The 17031-nt window shown below is 41.8% G+C and overlaps 1 protein-coding gene across 1 annotated transcript; it reads left to right on the top strand.

Moving 5' to 3' along the window:
- Window positions 1–8066: 8066 nt before the first annotated feature.
- Window positions 8067–16920, top strand: LOC311495416 (putative E3 ubiquitin-protein ligase HERC4). Its single transcript, XM_084554850.1, has 23 exons — window positions 8067–8365; window positions 8443–8563; window positions 8659–8735; window positions 9385–9606; window positions 9712–9803; window positions 11130–11260; window positions 11523–11647; window positions 11745–11818; window positions 11903–12009; window positions 12214–12273; window positions 12887–12992; window positions 13072–13267; window positions 13350–13498; window positions 13609–13725; window positions 13839–13937; window positions 14026–14199; window positions 14335–14481; window positions 14564–14730; window positions 14804–14870; window positions 14943–15013; window positions 15462–15645; window positions 15739–15841; window positions 16164–16920. Exons 1-23 carry the CDS (start codon window positions 8140–8142, stop codon window positions 16379–16381), a joined length of 3033 nt encoding a protein of 1010 aa, XP_084410976.1. The 5' UTR covers window positions 8067–8139; the 3' UTR covers window positions 16382–16920.
- The last annotated feature ends 111 nt before the right edge of the window (window positions 16921–17031 follow it).

Raw genomic sequence — 17031 nt, 5'->3', positions numbered from 1 at the left:
GAAGAAAAGACTCACATGCATTGCCTTCTTTTGTTCCTCTTAGTTTGTGCTAATTTCATCGCCCGTTTGCTGCCAAGAATTAAAAAAAAAAAAAATCTTAATGTTGAGCAGTTCACCATCGGACATTAAAGAAATGCTAATGCTAATTGAGTCGCCACGTTAGTGCTCATTATGCTGCCCTCAAATGGAACCAAGGATGGGAAGCTGTTAAAATAAAACAAAAAAAATAAATAAAAAAGCACTGACCATAAATCGTAGATCACCTCTCATCACATCTAGATGCTATTGAGGCTAAAGGTTAGCATGTTAACGACCAGGTCACGAAATAAAAGGATGATTCTAACTTGTGTTGCTAACTTTTCCTGTAATAACATTATAGATAATATCTCTGGGCTGTTTTTGAGCTTGTTGTGGAATTCTTCTGCCCCCTAGTGGTCACAAATTGGTTCACACAGCTTTAAGACTATTTTGTTTTTCAGTTTATAAGTGTAGTGCACTGAGTGAATTAACTAATTTTGTTATTGCACAAAAAACAACAACCATTTTCCTATTGGAAGATTTAACATTGGTACACTCACAGAAGAGTTTTTAGCTTTAACGGCTGGAATATCATCAATTTTGCTCAAATACAAAGAAAACTCTAAACAAATAAACTGCAATATATCAACCATCCAACTCCAATATTTCTGAAAATGTTAGCAAGCACGTCACACAACTCGTGATTTGCCATTATTAAATAACATTTACTCAAAAGAGTCGTGAATATCGCAACTCTTGTAATCATGGTGAACTCAACACCATTTAAAGGCAGCATTACCCTCATGTAGCTTATTTTCTTTTTACAGCACATGTACTATTTTAGTCTCTAAGCTAACCTATAGCACCTCCAATCAAGCATGAAGACAATAGTAGTGAGTAATTATTTGCTAACTGTCCGCTATAAGAACCTTATAGATATGTCCAGTCTGTTTGTGAGCTTGTTTTGGATTTGTTTCGCCCCTAGTGGTCACAAATTGGTTCACACAGCTTTAAATCAACTTTTTTGAAATGTTTCTGTGCAGCTTCACAAGTAGCCTCACTCAAATAAACCTACTGCATAGTACTCAAAAACATGATCCAAACGTAAACACAACAGTGATTCAGAGTTTCGTCACCAATACAACAGAATATTTTAGGATTTTGCTGAACAAACCAAATCTTAAAAATAAGTCTTTTCATTTTATTTATGACACGAGGTGCACGCACGAGGACTCTGGTGTTGATAAATTGCCGATAACGTAAACCTTTGCCCCCTTGTGAGTTAATCCAGTCACGGTGTTGGCAGTGTGCTGATTGTCATGTTATATTTACGCCAAACGGCTGGTGGGGGGTGGGGGGGTGGGGGTCTGTTCGTTAAAAAAAAATGTCTTTGACTCATATTTTATGTCTGGAGATAAGAGCAGAGTTGACAAGAGTTTCCAGAGTAGAAAGAAGAGAAGAAAACATTGAGAAAAAAAATAGCAGCAAAGAAAAGAAACTGGGGGAAAGAGTAAAAGTGAGACAGAAAACATCCTCAGTGTTGCTCTGTGATACGTGGAAGCAGAGGGATGATACTGTGGATGTTTAGGTCCTGGTACGGCTCAGCACAGCTCATTCCCCTGGAGATGATTCAACAAAACACACACACACACTCAACACACACACACACAGTGCTGGAAGAGGCTGCACTCCATCATGTCCTGTCATAGTTGCTTCAAGAGGATAAAAATTCAGAGCACAGCAAAGCCATTAATATCAGAAAGTGCAGAGTAAGTGCTGAATAAACAGAAATTACAGCAAGAAAATTCATTCATTTATCTTTTTTTTTTTTTGGGGTACTTCTCTTAAACTGGGCCAATTTATCCCTAAAATCATCTTTTCCTGGAGGAAGAACCCATCCTGACCTCTGGTGATACTGAGGTTGAGCCCAGATAATCTGGTAATGTGACCTGGTTACAGATCCATTCTTAAGATGTGTCAAAAAAAATTATCGTCATTGAGGGCCGACTGTGGCTCTCGTCTACTGTGTTTGGACCAAAAAGTTGCACTTGAACACACCACAAAGACTAGACGGTACGTTCTGCATGTGCATGAACGGAATAACTCTCCAAACCAGCAGGCGGCAGTAGTCTGTACTCGTCATTCAATAGGGGAAACGGGAAGGGCTAATTAGCTAGGGGGAGCTACAAAAATAGACTCTTGACAATTCAAGAAACTGTCCAACAAGTGCCAATGGTGCAGGTGATAAACTAGAGCTAGACTTTCAGCTTGGTGTGTCACCACCTTAAAACTCCCCAAACCACTGGCAGGTTCATGGGTGACACCTTGATTGATGTCAAACTAAAAGCCAGAATCTGGATCATGAATACGATAAGTTGCACATGAACACACTACAAATCTATATCTATCCATCTATCTATCTATCTATCTATCTATCTATCTATACTGACGTGATTGCATTATTATTTTTTGTGTAGCAACAGATTTAACATTTACCATCCTCTTGTGACCTTAGCGGACAAAAATGTCCCATTGACTCCCATCATAACCACATTTTTTTAATCTCTCGGCCATGACACAATAAAATCATTCGTTCTCCAATATTAGGGTTTCATTTTTGAGAAAAATAGTCAAATTTGTCATTTTTAGTGTTTAACACTAAAGTCATTCATTTCCAAATGACAGGGCCTATCCATAAAATGTTTATTTCATTAGTTTTTGTGCTTGTGTTATTGAGCTTTGCAGGCTGTTTTAAGCTGTGTGTGTGTCAGTTCTCTACGTTGAACTCTAAACAATTCACGACAATAAATCAGGTAACCAATCAAGGTCTAACAAGTGCCAAAGACGCAGGAGATACAGGAAAAACTAAAACCTTTAACTTCACCAAACCTCTTGGTTGCTCATGGGATCTTTGGGATCAAACTAAATGCCAAAATGCGGATAATTAATAAATATATGTTTCTACCCTCACGCCATCAGACTCCTGCACACATTTAACACTGCATCACTTCCCCATCACTCCCACAGACTGTATCTGTCACAGGTAAATGCAGGACATGCACACAAGGAACCAAGGATTGCATGAAATAATAATGTTTATGAGGACATATGATGAATGTGACAAAAGGCAGACACAACACATCTCAGAAAACAAGGAACCATGTGGAGCGGAACCAAAAGAGACAAAGGCAAAGGCAGGACTATTTATACCCAATGAGGCTAATGAGGCACAGGTGAGAGCGCTGAAGGAGGAGCACACACCAGGAGAAACCAATCAATCTATCAGTGGAGGGAAAACACAGACAGGACACAAAAATGTTCAAAAGTTAAAAACCATGACAGTATCTGTAGCTCAGCGCACTTTATTTAACTCGGGTTTTAAGCTTTTTTAATTTAACAGATTTTCTCCAGGGAGACCTGCAAAGTAAAAATTTCATTGTATGGTCTAAACTGCTCTTTTTACTCTGACAACAACAAACAACTTGAATCTTCAATGTTCACAATAAACAAGTCTACTGATGGTGATACGACTGCGGTTCAAATGTCACCTCCACTTCTCTCTGAAGAACAGTCACTCTCCGTTGACTTCGTCTCTGTTTGTAGAGTTCTTCCGTCCTCTAGTTTAACGTTGAAAAATTTTCTCATCCACGCTCGTTTGAGCTTGAAGCTTTTTTTTATTTTTCGCTGCGGACCGGTGTCAAAGATACGGCCTGCGGGCCAAAACTGGCCCGTCAGAGGGTTTGATCTGGGCAGAATGAATGAACTTACAAAGTGAGAAAATTAAACTGAAGACATGAACTGTAATCTTTCAATAAAAGTAACTGATGTTCCTAATTTGTCCACTTTACAAATTTATCAAAAATTCAACCATTTTAGGATTTTAACCCCTTAAATGCCAGCTTGATTACTTAAAGTCACTGTTGTTGGGTTTTTTTTTACGAAAAAAACACACAAAAATGAGTTATTTTCCATAAAACTAATGTTTGGAGTCTAGGGCATTTTTTATTTTTTATTTCTTTCAAATCAGTCTTGGATATGACCAAGATTATCTAAAATATTGACTTGATTGCATTATTAGTTTTTGTGTAGCATCAGATTTAAAGTTTACTTAGCAGACAAAAATGCCCCATTGACTTCCATTATAACCACATTTTTAATCTCTCAGCCGTAACACAATGCAATCATTCATTCTGCAATATTAGGGTTTCATTTTGGAGAAAAATTAAACCCTACAGTCCAACAGAGTTTCTCCTTAAGTGTGTGATGATTTCAAACCAGGGTAGGAATTTAAAACTCCTGCAGTCTGAGCTCATTTAAACATCAACGGTCACATTATTTAAAGGATGTCTGGCAGCAACAGCCAACAGCTTGTGTCTCTTGGTCTGGTCTGAATGTGGAAATCCAGTTTTTATTGCTCAGTGGCACAAAACCAGAAGAAGAAGATGTTCAGAGACAGTTTCTAGCTGCAGTAGATTAAAGGAGTGAACGGCTGATGGGAGAATCACTTCAAACACGGTTATAATCTTCAGTAAAGCCAAATTTATATAGATTTTAAAATAAACCTGCAGTATAATGAGTTTTAGAGAAGTAATTCTCTTCTGTCCGGATGTTTTATAGAAATATGCTTCAGCGATTATAAAACTATAAACAGAATCAGTCATTTTTAATGTTAATGTTCCTCATGGGTTGAGTTTTCACAGTGTTAAGACTACATTTCCCATGAGGCACGTCGTTTTCTGCTGTAAAGAGAACATCGTCCTTTAGATAACCCTTCCCAGGTCCCATTAGGCTGAACAGCAGCACATTCATCTTGAGTTTTTCTGTCAGTTCTTCATCGTGTACTCAGCAGTCTATTAGTCTGAACTCTTAAGATTTTACTTGGACGGAAAACTTGAAACTGAAGATGAGAAATTCTCCTGGAGTTTCAGAAAGATCAAGGCCAACTGAGATATGTTTATGAGTTTAATCAGGGTCACTGGAGGGACTCTGCCTCCACCTTGTGGTCGATCTGTGTCTCCATCTCCAAATGTGTTATAACATTATGACCACCTTCCTCATATTGTGCAGGTCTCCCTTGTGGTGACTCATCAGAGAATGGACATGGGCCTTCTGAGGGTGTCCCGTGGTGTCTGGCAACAGGGTGGAACTCTTAGAGATGTCCCAGGTCTTGTTTCACTTGGTGTCTTCTCATTGTGCTCTTAGGGTGGGGTAAGAAGGGAAGGTGTGAACGGGTTAAGTAGCCTGTAGCCTACAAAGCCATCCAAATGTGTTTGTACTCAAGCTTCTTTGGTGTTCATTTTCTCTTTGCCTGTGTGGCAGAGCGACGGCTTCTCAACCAAGTTGTAACATATACTGCCTTGGCTCAAAAAGACTCAAAGGGGGGCATTGATGCTGATCATCATTAAATTACATACATTGGACAACAACAGTGTAGAGCTCTTGTCTCTGCATACATTGTTCATCAGACTGAAACCCCTTTTGCATTCAGCATCGCTGCAAGGGATGGTCTGCACGCACCGTATGAGTGGTATTAGGCTCTTTGTCTCACAGACTGAACTGCCTGCACGGTCATTTCACTTGTGACTCACCAGGGACCCCTGCCCCCCACTTCCCCCTGCTGACCCCTACACACCAATTCACTCACACCTGTCGACTCCACATTCCCTCACTGACCAAAGACTTTTACACCATCACCACTGCACTACTGGACTGCTCGGCACATGCACACTTCAAACAATCTGTTTGCACAGTACTAGTACTGTACCAGGCAGGACTTCCTGGCCCTCAAAAGGGTGGTCCATTCAGCGGAGCGGACCATCAGAACCCCCCTCCCAAACCTGCAGGACATTTATACCAAACGTTGCAGGTTAAGGGACAAGAAGATCCAGTTACCCTGGACGCTCTCTCTTCTCTCTACTGCCATCAGGTCGGCGTTTCCGATGCCTGAGGACAAAGACTGAGAGGCTGAAGAAGAGTTTCTATCCACATGCCATCCGTCTGCTCAACTCTGAGCCTTAACCGGACTTAAATACCACTGCACCACTGCACTTTATTCATATAGCTGCTAAATACTGTAAATGTATGTGCATATACAACTACCCCCCCCCCCCCCCCCCTCTGAATTACAGTCTATATTTTATTCTATATTTATTCTACTTCTCTCGGTGTACATTATACACTTATATTGCTTACCTTGTGTGTAAACTACTGTTTTACTGTAGTACTTATATTTTTTTTACTACTGGCTGCAGGTACAAGAATACATTTCACTGTGCATTGTACTATGTATAACTGTGCATGTGACAAATAAAACCTATCTATCTATATCTATCTATCTATCTATCTGTGTACCGAATATAGTGTGACTATCAGAACTAACTTAGTCACTGAAAGGAGAAAGCAGGGCTCTGTCTGACACGCTGCATCCAAAGAGGAAACATGATACCATCACTGCAATTTAAGGGTGTTTATTTTGATCCTTTTGATAACATATACTTTTTGTTATGCAGACGGACTGAAGGACTAAACTATAAGACAGTAACTCAAGCGGTCAACAGAAATATCGGCACCCTACTTCACCCTCACTCTGTGTCAAACAAACAAATTCACAGGCAGGAGCCAGGTGATATTCATTACGAATCATTCAACCCTAGTCACACCCACACACACATCCAGACACACCCACTACCCCTGGTGACAAGTGAGAAATACATCCCTACCTCTACACCGAATATTGCACTAGTTTAGTAACAGTAGGCAGCTACTGCTTATTGTTTACACACTGTAAACTGCTCACTTTATCTGTTTTTGTATCGCCTAATTTATTATCTGCCCATCTCCTTTATTGTAAATTATGTTATGTTATAGTTCCTGTTTATAGTCTACTCACATTTAACAAACAAATCCATCTGTATAATATGTTCATAGTACCTCATTCAATAATTATGTATATCCTGCTCATTCACTTGTATATATGGTCTCACCTGTACATAGGTTTTGATCTGTAAATATCGTCCATATGCTGTAAAAACAAGCAATCATTCAACCCTAGTCACACCCACACACACATCCAGACACACCGCACTTCTGGTTAAATGCTAAACTGCATTTCGTTGCTCTGTACCTGTACATGTGTAATGACAATAAAGTTGAATCTAATCTAATCTAATCTAATCTAATCTAATCTAATCTAACCATGCCGAATGCCAGGTCTTGATGTCCAGGTGTTGGTGGGTCCTCTGTGGATCATCCCACAGATACTTGATCAGTTTGGGATCTAGTGAATTTGGAGGCCAGGTCAACACCTTGTGCTGTTCTTCATGTTTTTTTTTTAGTTGTTGCTAAAGTGTTTTTGTGTGTGTGTCTGTGTCAGGCTGCATCCTGCTGGGGATGGCTGCTGCCATCAAGGAGTGTCATTGCTATGGGGTGGGGGTGCCTGGTCTGGTCTAGGTGGGTGCTACATGTCTAAGTAACATCCACACCAATGAATGCCAGGTCCAGAAGTTTCCCAGCAGAACATTGAATTGTCACAAGATGAGACTAGATCTAATAACCTGTTAGCGCTCGAAGAGCAACAACAACAAACTGTTGCCCTAACCCCAACCCTTCCTCAAACATCTGTTAGACTAAATGTTGTTAAAACAAAACGTCTCATCACATTGACTGGAAACACTTCTGAACAGATGAACAATTTTGCAACTCAGATATGTAATATTGGCTAATTTTTTTCTGAATACACAAAAACACATGTATAAATCCTTTAAGTTTCATTTCTTTGACGGGTTCTCTCAGGATGTGTGATAACCAGCGGATGTTTTGTCATTTTTTTATGCAAGAAATGTAGAAAATGCTGACGTCTGCAAAACACTTTTAAGCATCATCCATAGATTTATTACTGATTATAGTCTGAACTAATAAAAAAAACAACTTTAAAAACACTGACGATCTCTTTAATTCTTTGTTTATTTACAAACAATTAAGTTTCACTTTCGTTTTCCTTACGCTGATTTTTATCAGATCAGCTGATGTTTGAGTTTTGTTTTCCCAGCTCAGTTAAGTTTCGTTTCGGGCTCACTCTGTGTATAAAAGCCGATCAGCTGTTGGGACGGGCTCTGAGTCAACATGTTGTCCTGGGGAGAGGACTGTCAGCGCTGCTTCTGGGTGAAAGGAGGCTCCGACGCCGACGACGCCTCCTCGGACGCCGGGGTCCGGCGCTTGGAGCTCGGCTACCAGGTGTCGGATGTGTCCGCGGGACGGAGCGTGCTTGCCTTCGTCAAGAGCAACGGGAACGCGTTCATCATACGCACGAACGAGAACCGGGACGGGAGGAGAGTGAGGGGGAAGCAGAGTGAGCATCAGGACCTGTCCCCTTTCTGTCTGTCTGTCTATGTCCATCCAGACTTCTTATTTTGTTGTTGTTTGCAGAGTTTTTGAAATGCAAAGAGAAGATCGAGGCTGTGAGCTGTGGAGATGATTTGGTCGCACTTCTGTCTGAGGGAGGAAGACTCTTCTGTGTGGACACAACTCACCCTCCCTTCACTCCCAGGTGAGTCATGGGATGATCTAATAACAATGGTGTTATGCTTCATATGTTGCTCTCATAAATATTTCTGTTCCCTGTCCTCTTTCTCTGTCTCTCAGGCCTCTGGAAGCTTTTTCTAACGTCACCATTTCTCAAGTTGCTTGTGGGAGCCAGCACTCAGTCGCCCTGACCAAAGGTAAATAAATGAAGACATACCTGCACCTGCCAAATCACCTGATGATAATCCAACACAATAAAGTGATCACTGATGATGATCCAAGACTAGACTAGACAAGATAGAGCGGATGAGATAAGGCGAGATGGGATGAGATGAGCAGCACAGGACGAGACGAGATAAGATAAGATAAGACATGTAAAATAAAAAATGCCAAATCATTAGGTACACCCGTCTTTCTGTGTGGAGTTTGCATGTTCTCCCTGTGTCTGCGTGGGTTCTCTCCAGGTACTCCAGCTTCCTCCCACCGTACAAAGACATGCTGGTTAGGTTAATTGGTGATTCTAAATTGGCCGTAGGTGTGAGTGTCTCTCTGTGTTAGCCCTGTGATAGACTGGAGACCTGTCCAGGGTGGACCCCGCCTCTCGCCCCAAATGACAGCTGGGATAGGCTCCTTAAAGTTGGAATGAAATATGCAATTCAGTGTTCTGCTGGGAAACTTCTGGACCTGGCATTCATTGGTGTGGATGTTACTTAGACATGTAGCACCCACCTAGACCAGACCAGGCACCCCCACCCCATAGCAATGACACTCCTTGATGGCAGCAGCCATCCCCAGAAGGATGCAGCCTGACACAGACCTAGAAACATTCTGGTTGTTTCCCCACAGATGGTCAGGTGTTCACATGGGGCCAGGACTCCAGGGGTCAGCTGGGTCTTGGGAGGAAGAGGTCCAGTGCCAGTTCGCCCCAACAGCTCCGAGCTCTGTCAGCGATCCCCGTGGTCCACGTGGCCGCAAGGGGGGAGCAGAGCTTCGCCCTCTCCGTCTCTGGAGGTGTGTTCGGCTGGGGAGGAAACCAGTATGGACAGCTGGGACTGGGAGACACAACAGGTATTCGATTATTAATTTCTTTTTTTTTGATACTCACTTTAAATTGTGCACATTTTCAAATCATAATAACTTACATTCAACGTTTGTCTTTTGTGTTTCTTGTAGACAGACATGTTCCAACCTCTGTACAATGTTTGAACATGAAGAAAACCAGTCAGATTTCCTGTGGGACGGAGCACACCGTGGTTCTGACCAAGGTCAGTCAACAACAGCTTCATGATGATGTTTCCACGTTTTACTGCCAGAAAGGAAATGAGTTTGTAGAGAGGCTAAGAGAAGTTTGATTTACTGATGGTTGAGATGAATAAACTGAGATTTTAAAAGATTCTGTGTTTATCCAAAATCAACAATAAATAATAATAAAGACAAGACGAGACAAGATCTAACAGAGGAGATGAGACGAGACAGGACAGGACAGGACAGGACCGGACAAAATGAGATGAGCGATGGGACAGGATGAGACAAGACACGACAGGAGGACAGGATGAGATGAAACGAGAAGCGACAGGACAGGACAGGACAGGAGGAGACAAGACAGGACGAGATGAGACAAGACGAGACAGGAGGACAGGACGCGACAAGGCAGGACACACCAGGACGAGACGAGATGAGACAGGACAGGACAGGATAAGACGGTACAGGACAATACAGCACAGGATGGGATGAGACAAGACAAGACAAGATAAGAGGACAGGAGGGCACAGGACAGGACAGGACGAGACGAGACGAGAAAGGAGGACAGGACGCGACAAGGCAGGACAGATAGGGCGAGATGAGACAGGACAGGATGAGACGAGATGAGACAGGACAGGACAGGATAAGACGGTTCAGGACGATACAGCAAGGATGGGATGAGACAAGACAAGACAGGAGGACAGGATGAAGCAAAATGAGATGAGACGAGACGTACAAGACGACACGAAACAGGACAAGACAGCACAGGACAGGACAAGACAGGAGGACAGAAAAGGACGAGACAAGACAAGACAGGAGGACAGGACAGGATGACAGAACGAGACGAGATAGGACATGACAAGATGAGACGGGACAAGATGAGACGAGACGGTGCAGGACAAGACAGGACGAGATAGAATAAGATAAGATAAGCTATTATAAGATAAGATAAGATAGACAAGATAGGACAGGACAGGACAGGAGACCAGGACTAGACAGGACAGGACAGGACAGGACAGGACTAGACGTCAGTTTTGCTTTGTTTTGGTGTCCACCAGCTCCTTATGTCTCATCTAAAAGCTCCACGGTCTTCTGACTCTACCTCTGTAGTTCTCCTTAAAACTAAAACAAGGAATTTTCAGGTTTTCAAAGCACAACAATGATCTGAAAGAGGCGACCAGAAACCTCTGTAGAGTAGAGTGAAGAACAGTAACTCTCTGTGAACAGCAGCTTTACACACAAGTCTTTGATGTATTAATATTTGTACAGAATGAGTGACCTACCACAGCCTCCACAGACACTAGAGTCCACAGTGCTTCTTTAAACTCTTCTTGTCGTTGCCTCCTCAGCACGGCGCGGTGTTCACGTTTGGCTCTGGTCGACACGGACAGCTCGGCCACAACTCGTCACGAAACGAGCTGCGTCCTCGTCTTGTTGCAGAACTCTGGGGGGCAAAGGTCACCAAGGTCGCATGTGGAAGGTACGGAACTAATTTAACATACTGTTAATTTATACTCCAAAATAAAAATAATATACTGTTTTATTTATTGATTTCATTAATACAGTATAAGCACAGAATGTACAACATTACTAGAAATGGAGGTAAATATGCACCACATACATGGGAAGGATGAACGAGAAGGTGTAATAATATGGATGGAGGAGCATAGAAATTAATAAGATGGATGGAGCTGAATTGAAAACTATGACTGAAGCGTGTTTGTTGTGTACGATCTCCTCAGACGTCACACCTTAGTGCTGACAGAAACCAAGAAGATCTACTCCTTTGGTTGTGGAGATGAAGGGCAGCTGGGACACGGAGAGGAGAGTCATCCATCTGTTCCACTTCCTGTTCAGCTGCCACGGGGTAAAAATTAATAAATAAATAAATAAATAAATTCTCACATTAACGACTTCACTGACGAAGGAAACAGTTAATCAAACATTGTTACTCGTCATTTCAGACACCAGCGACGGCCAAGTTAGAAACATCTTCGCAGGAGAAAACTGCTCGTTTGCAACATGCTCGACTGATCAGGTCAGTAAAGAACAGGTACAGTATGATGATGATGATGATGATGATGATGAAGGAGGTATGAACCTGGACTTGTTTATTTTACAGGATTCAAAGACAGACAGCGTGATCAGTGTAACACAGCCCTGTCTTGACGGCATGATCGACAAATGGACGTCTGAATGTGAGTCCAAAGCATGGAAGAAGATCAAACAGTGAGTAAATATCACTAGTAGTTCCAAACTCCAATACAAGAATTGCTCTTAATAAAACAAACATTGTACAAGGAAACGAAGCATCTGTGGGTGCAGTAGTCTCTGACTGAATGAACCACCTAAGGTCCAAAAAGTCTCATACCGAGGGCGAGGAGAGGAGTTTAGGATGTTTGACAGTTTCACTGAGATGTTGAATCTCCACAGGGAAATCCACTGGATGTTTTCCTCTGCGTCCTGTCTGAATAAAAGCTTCCTCAAGAAAAGGTAAGAATTCTTGATTACTGAATGAATGGGACCCCGCAACCCTTAACCGGAATAAGCGGGTACAGAAGATGAATGAATGAATGAATGAATGAATGAATGAATGAATGAATGAATGAATGGGTGGAGGCTGATTGTGGTAAATGTTGCAGCTGCTAAACTCTTGATATGTGGTGGCATGAAGTCAGTATTCAGCTCAAAGATGCTTTAGCAAAATTTGCAAAATCTAAATTGCAACTGATACAAACTCACTGGCCAGTTCATTAGGTACACTAGTGATAACATTTTAATATACACCAATCAGCCACAACATTAAAACCACTGACAGGAGAAGTGAATAACATTGACCATCTTGTGACAATTCAATGTTCTGCTGGGAAACTTTTGGGCCTGGCATTCATTCATGTAGATGTTACCTAGACATGTAGCACCCACCTAGACCAGACCAGGCACCCCCACCCCATAGCAAGGCGTCAACCAATCACATGCACCAGTTAACGTTTAAACGAACGCACCAACAACGTCAACGAGTGCTTGAGCAGCTCTTCAGCAGCGACTACTCTGACCGTGTCGTAGCTCCTGTCATCTATTTAATCTTTTCTCTTTGTCTTATCAGCAAAGAAAAACATTTCCAAACTTCACCAAAGTACCACGGCTTGAACCTGTTACTTGCTCGAGCGGCTTTCAAGGAACTGGTGAAGAAGGAAAAGCTTTGGGTAGAGGTGTGTAACTTGGGGTTTTCTTTGATTGCTGTGTTAATCTTTAAATCTGGTAACCGACGACGTCCTCTTCAACCCACAGGTCGAGGCTGCCATCCTGCAGCTGCTTCCCTCTCTTGATAAGAAGCCCGTAGGGGTGGAGGGCTTGAGAATCTACCTGCTTCTCAATGAGCTTCTTCACGTGATCCAGAAACACACACGGCAACAGAGCACCAAGCTCGCAGAGGCCGTCGCCGCAGCCGTGACAGGCTTGTCGGGGGAAAGCCTCCAGGTCATAGGTACTGTCCTAGTTTTAAGTCCTGTCCTCGACGTGTGTTCCTGTTTTAAAAGGCTCACATGTTTCCACGATGTCTTCTTCAGGGCACTGGTGGTCCTCGCTGTCGCCCACCACCATGGCTAAATATGTCAAGGTGTGGAAGCAGGCCCTCAACGTGATCCTGTCCTATAATCCTGTTCCTCGCAACTCTGGAGTCAAAAACCTCCTTCTGGTCCTCCAGTACATGTACAATGTCAGTGTCGTGATCCCAACCTAGCAACTTTTTACCGCAAATTGAGCAATTCTCACAACTTTTTATCATAAATGATAATAAATGTAGAACAAAATGTGTTTTCTTTAAAGGTCAACAGCAGGGTTGAAGAATCTCGAAGGATCCCAGAGAGCTTCTTTTGTTTGATGTTTGACAACAACTTCCTCCGTGACGATCTGATCCTGTGGCTTTCACGGTCACAAAAAAGGGTAAAAAAACCAACACTGGTTCATTTTCAATCTTTCTGTTGACTTTTGTTTGTGTCCCTTGAAACATGTTTTTAAACCTACATTGCCTCATCTTCTCTTTTTGCCCCTTTTAGTATGTGCGATCTGAGCCACTTGTCCTTTGCAACTTTCCGATTGTGTTGGATCTGCAGACGAAGAAAAAGGTTTTTGACATGAACACTGAATACTCCAAGGTAAGTGAAATCTGGTTAGAACTACTGTATATATAGCTATTATTTGTTTGAGAAGCACAATGAAGTAAGAAATGAATCCTTATTCCAGGTTACAGAACTTACAGAACACGTGATGGAGGAATGGTTTTTGGAATTTCCATGGTTTTTCCCAAGTCCTCCAGACGTGTGCTTTGTGCTGGACCTGGAGCGAGCATCAGTTTTGGAGGACACCTTCCAACAACTCACTGCTCACAAACAAAGAGACTACAAGAGACCACTTGTGGTAAACAACCCAAGGCCTGCGTCACGTTAAAAACACATTATCGTTTAGATTTTCTTATAAAAGCTGCAACTTTAGTTTGTTTGTTCCCTTTTAGATTAGATTAGATTCAACTTTATTGTCATTACATCTTTGCAGGTGGTTTTTGACCAAAGCTATGACATAGATGACGACAACGTTTTCAGGAGAGACTTCTTTTATAAAGTCTTTCACGAGATGGTGTCACCTGAATCTGGGATGTTTATCTTCAATGACTCTGCGACGCTGGCGTGGTTCCCCTCCAGAGTAAGACAAATCAACAGATACCTAATGCTCAAAGAATGAGATATTCCATCCTAATTTTAATTGTCTCCACCACCGACGTCAGGCGACACAGGAGGACGAGAGATACCTTAAGTTTGGGCTTCTGTGTGGATTGGCTTTGTACAACCAGTGCATCATCCACTTACCCTTCCCGCTGGTTCTGTTCAAGAAGCTGCTCGGTGTAAAGCCTTCTCTGGAGGATATGATGGAGTTCAGCCCAAGAGTGGCAAAGTAAGTGGAAATTTATGTTTCGTATTTGTATTTTTAGTTTCCTTCCTCTAAACTTCCTTAATTTTGTCTGAAGGAGTCTTCAGACCATCCTGAATGACTACAGTGATGATGTAATAGAAGACCTATACGAGGATTTTCATGTAAGTGTTTTACAGATTATTGGTTTAAAATCATTTAATTTCCATCTAATGCAGTATTCTTTCCTTTAAAAGATCAACTGGGACGGCGCCGACGTTGACCTTGATCCTGAAAACCCTAAAAAGATGTTGACGGGACAGAACAAGTAAGAATCTATTAGTCTACGTATACCCTAGTTTTCTTTTGTGTGTTTTTAAACTAATGTGAAATTAGAACAATACACTATAAATACACAGATCAGCCACAACATTATGACCACTGACAGGAGAAGTAAATAACATCGACCATCTTGTGCCAATTCAGTGTTCTGCTGGTAAACTTCTGGACCTGGCATTCATTAGTGTGGATGTTACTTAGACATGTAGCACCCACCTAGACCAGACCAGGCACATCTACAGCAAAATTTAACAATCCAAGAAATATTATGTACTGTGTAACCGAAGGGAAGTAAAAGAAAAAGAGTAAAAGAGAAAATAGTAGGACCCAGAATAGATCCTAGGGGTACACCACAAGTAAGAATTAAGAGAGAAATAACTGGACAGAGGTGTGGTGTGGAGCTATTTGTTGATTTATGACTTTAATCTGCTGAACAGGAAGGAGTTCGTGGACGCCTACGTGAATCACGTCTTCAACGCGTCAGTGGATGCTGTGTTTCAGGATTTCAAGCGAGGCTTCTTCCAGGTGTGTGACCGCGATTTTGTGAAGCTCTTCAGGCCAAAGGAGCTGCAGGAAGTGATGGTGGGCAAAGACATCAGTGATTGGGACAAGCTGAAGCAGGTACAGCAAAAAAACAAACAAACAACCCCTTTCAAATAATGTAAGTTTTAGTAACAGACGATTGAAAGTTTTTTTTTTTTCGGTGGTAAACAGGACACAGATTATGAGGGAGAATACAATGCCGACCACCCGACCATACAGATGTTTTGGGAGGTTTTTGATGAACTAAGTGAAGACAAGAAGAGAGCACTTCTTTGTAAGTATGTCTGTGAAGGTTCTCAGCCATCCAGGCCCCCCCTCCCCCCCAAAAAAAGACACAGCTGGACTTTTAGGGTTTCTTGAAGACGTTTCATCCAAATCCCCAGATTAAATGAATCTGGTGACACTGGAGAAGTTTATCGAAACCATACCATACCGAATGCGTGCTGTAATCAAAGCTAAAGGCAAAATATTACAGAGTGTGACTGTTTTTTTTGGTGACGACTTTGTTTTTGGCCAGGCAGTGTATATAGAAAAGTAAAAAATAAAAGAGTTTAAAAAGCTAGAAGCTCACTGATTCCCACGTCTTCCTCCACCAGGGTTTGTTACAGGATTTGAACGCCTGCCTGTCACCGGCAAGGACGAAATCAAGATGAAAGTCAGAGTTGGACAAGTCAACGACTTCGACTACGACCAGTCCTACCCTGAGGCGCATACGTGTTTCTCGTACTTGGACCTGCCCTTATACTCAACCAAGGAGATCATGAAAACCAAACTGATAGAGGCCCTGAGCAACAATTTGGGGATCTACCGGTGATCGGCGCTACTGAACAGAGGACTTAACGCTGCGTTGGAGCACTTTGATGTAAATGGATGACCAAACTGCAGCCTTTGGAGCAACTGCTACTGTATCTGAGCACACTGTTTGTGGTGATGGTGATTACGATGATGTGTGAATACTTAAAATACAAATGACATGTGTATATACTGTGTTTCTCTTCAGATAAATAGTCTTAAATCATTTAATTGTACATATTTATAGATTATATTACATCCCAGGGCATAATGGTACAAAAGCGCATTTGTTAGGGCTGTCACAAATTTAATGCACACTTCTTTCTTCTCTATATTTACCTTAAAGTACCAGCACTTGGCGTTTAATAAAAGACGCTTTTCTTTATCCATTTCCACTTATGGAAGTTTGTTATTATTTATTGCATTGATTTCCCAAACTACAGGGGAGTACTAGGGTCAAATCACAGTACATCTGTTATTATTGCGTCCACTTTGACAGCCCTAATAATTATACATAATATTTGTTGATGTTGATCAGGTGAGAATTTCAAATCGTTTAATATATATATACAAAAAATGTTTGTTTCATTTAAAAATGTTCAATAAAAACTAATTTAATATTTTTTTCTGTGTTTGTCAGCTGATGAATACTTGCTCTCAGACTCAATATGC

Source organism: Chelon labrosus (genome assembly GCF_963514085.1).
Source record: "Chelon labrosus genome assembly, chromosome: 11".
NCBI classification, from domain to species: domain Eukaryota; kingdom Metazoa; phylum Chordata; class Actinopteri; order Mugiliformes; family Mugilidae; genus Chelon; species Chelon labrosus.
Note: the sequence above shows the minus strand (reverse complement) of the source record. Positions and strands in the feature narration are given on the sequence as shown.

Bases quoted from the DNA above. Each gene is read 5' to 3' on its own strand.
- LOC311495416 (XM_084554850.1), top strand. From the start codon at position 8,140: ATGTTGTCCTGGGGAGAGGACTGTCAGCGCTGCTTCTGGGTGAAAGGA. The intron at 8,366-8,442 runs GTGAGCATCAGG...TGTTGTTTGCAG, and splicing joins GAGAGTGAGGGGGAAGCAGA to AGTTTTTGAAATGCAAAGAG. The intron at 12,274-12,886 runs GTAAGAATTCTT...TTGTCTTATCAG, and splicing joins AAAAGCTTCCTCAAGAAAAG to CAAAGAAAAACATTTCCAAA.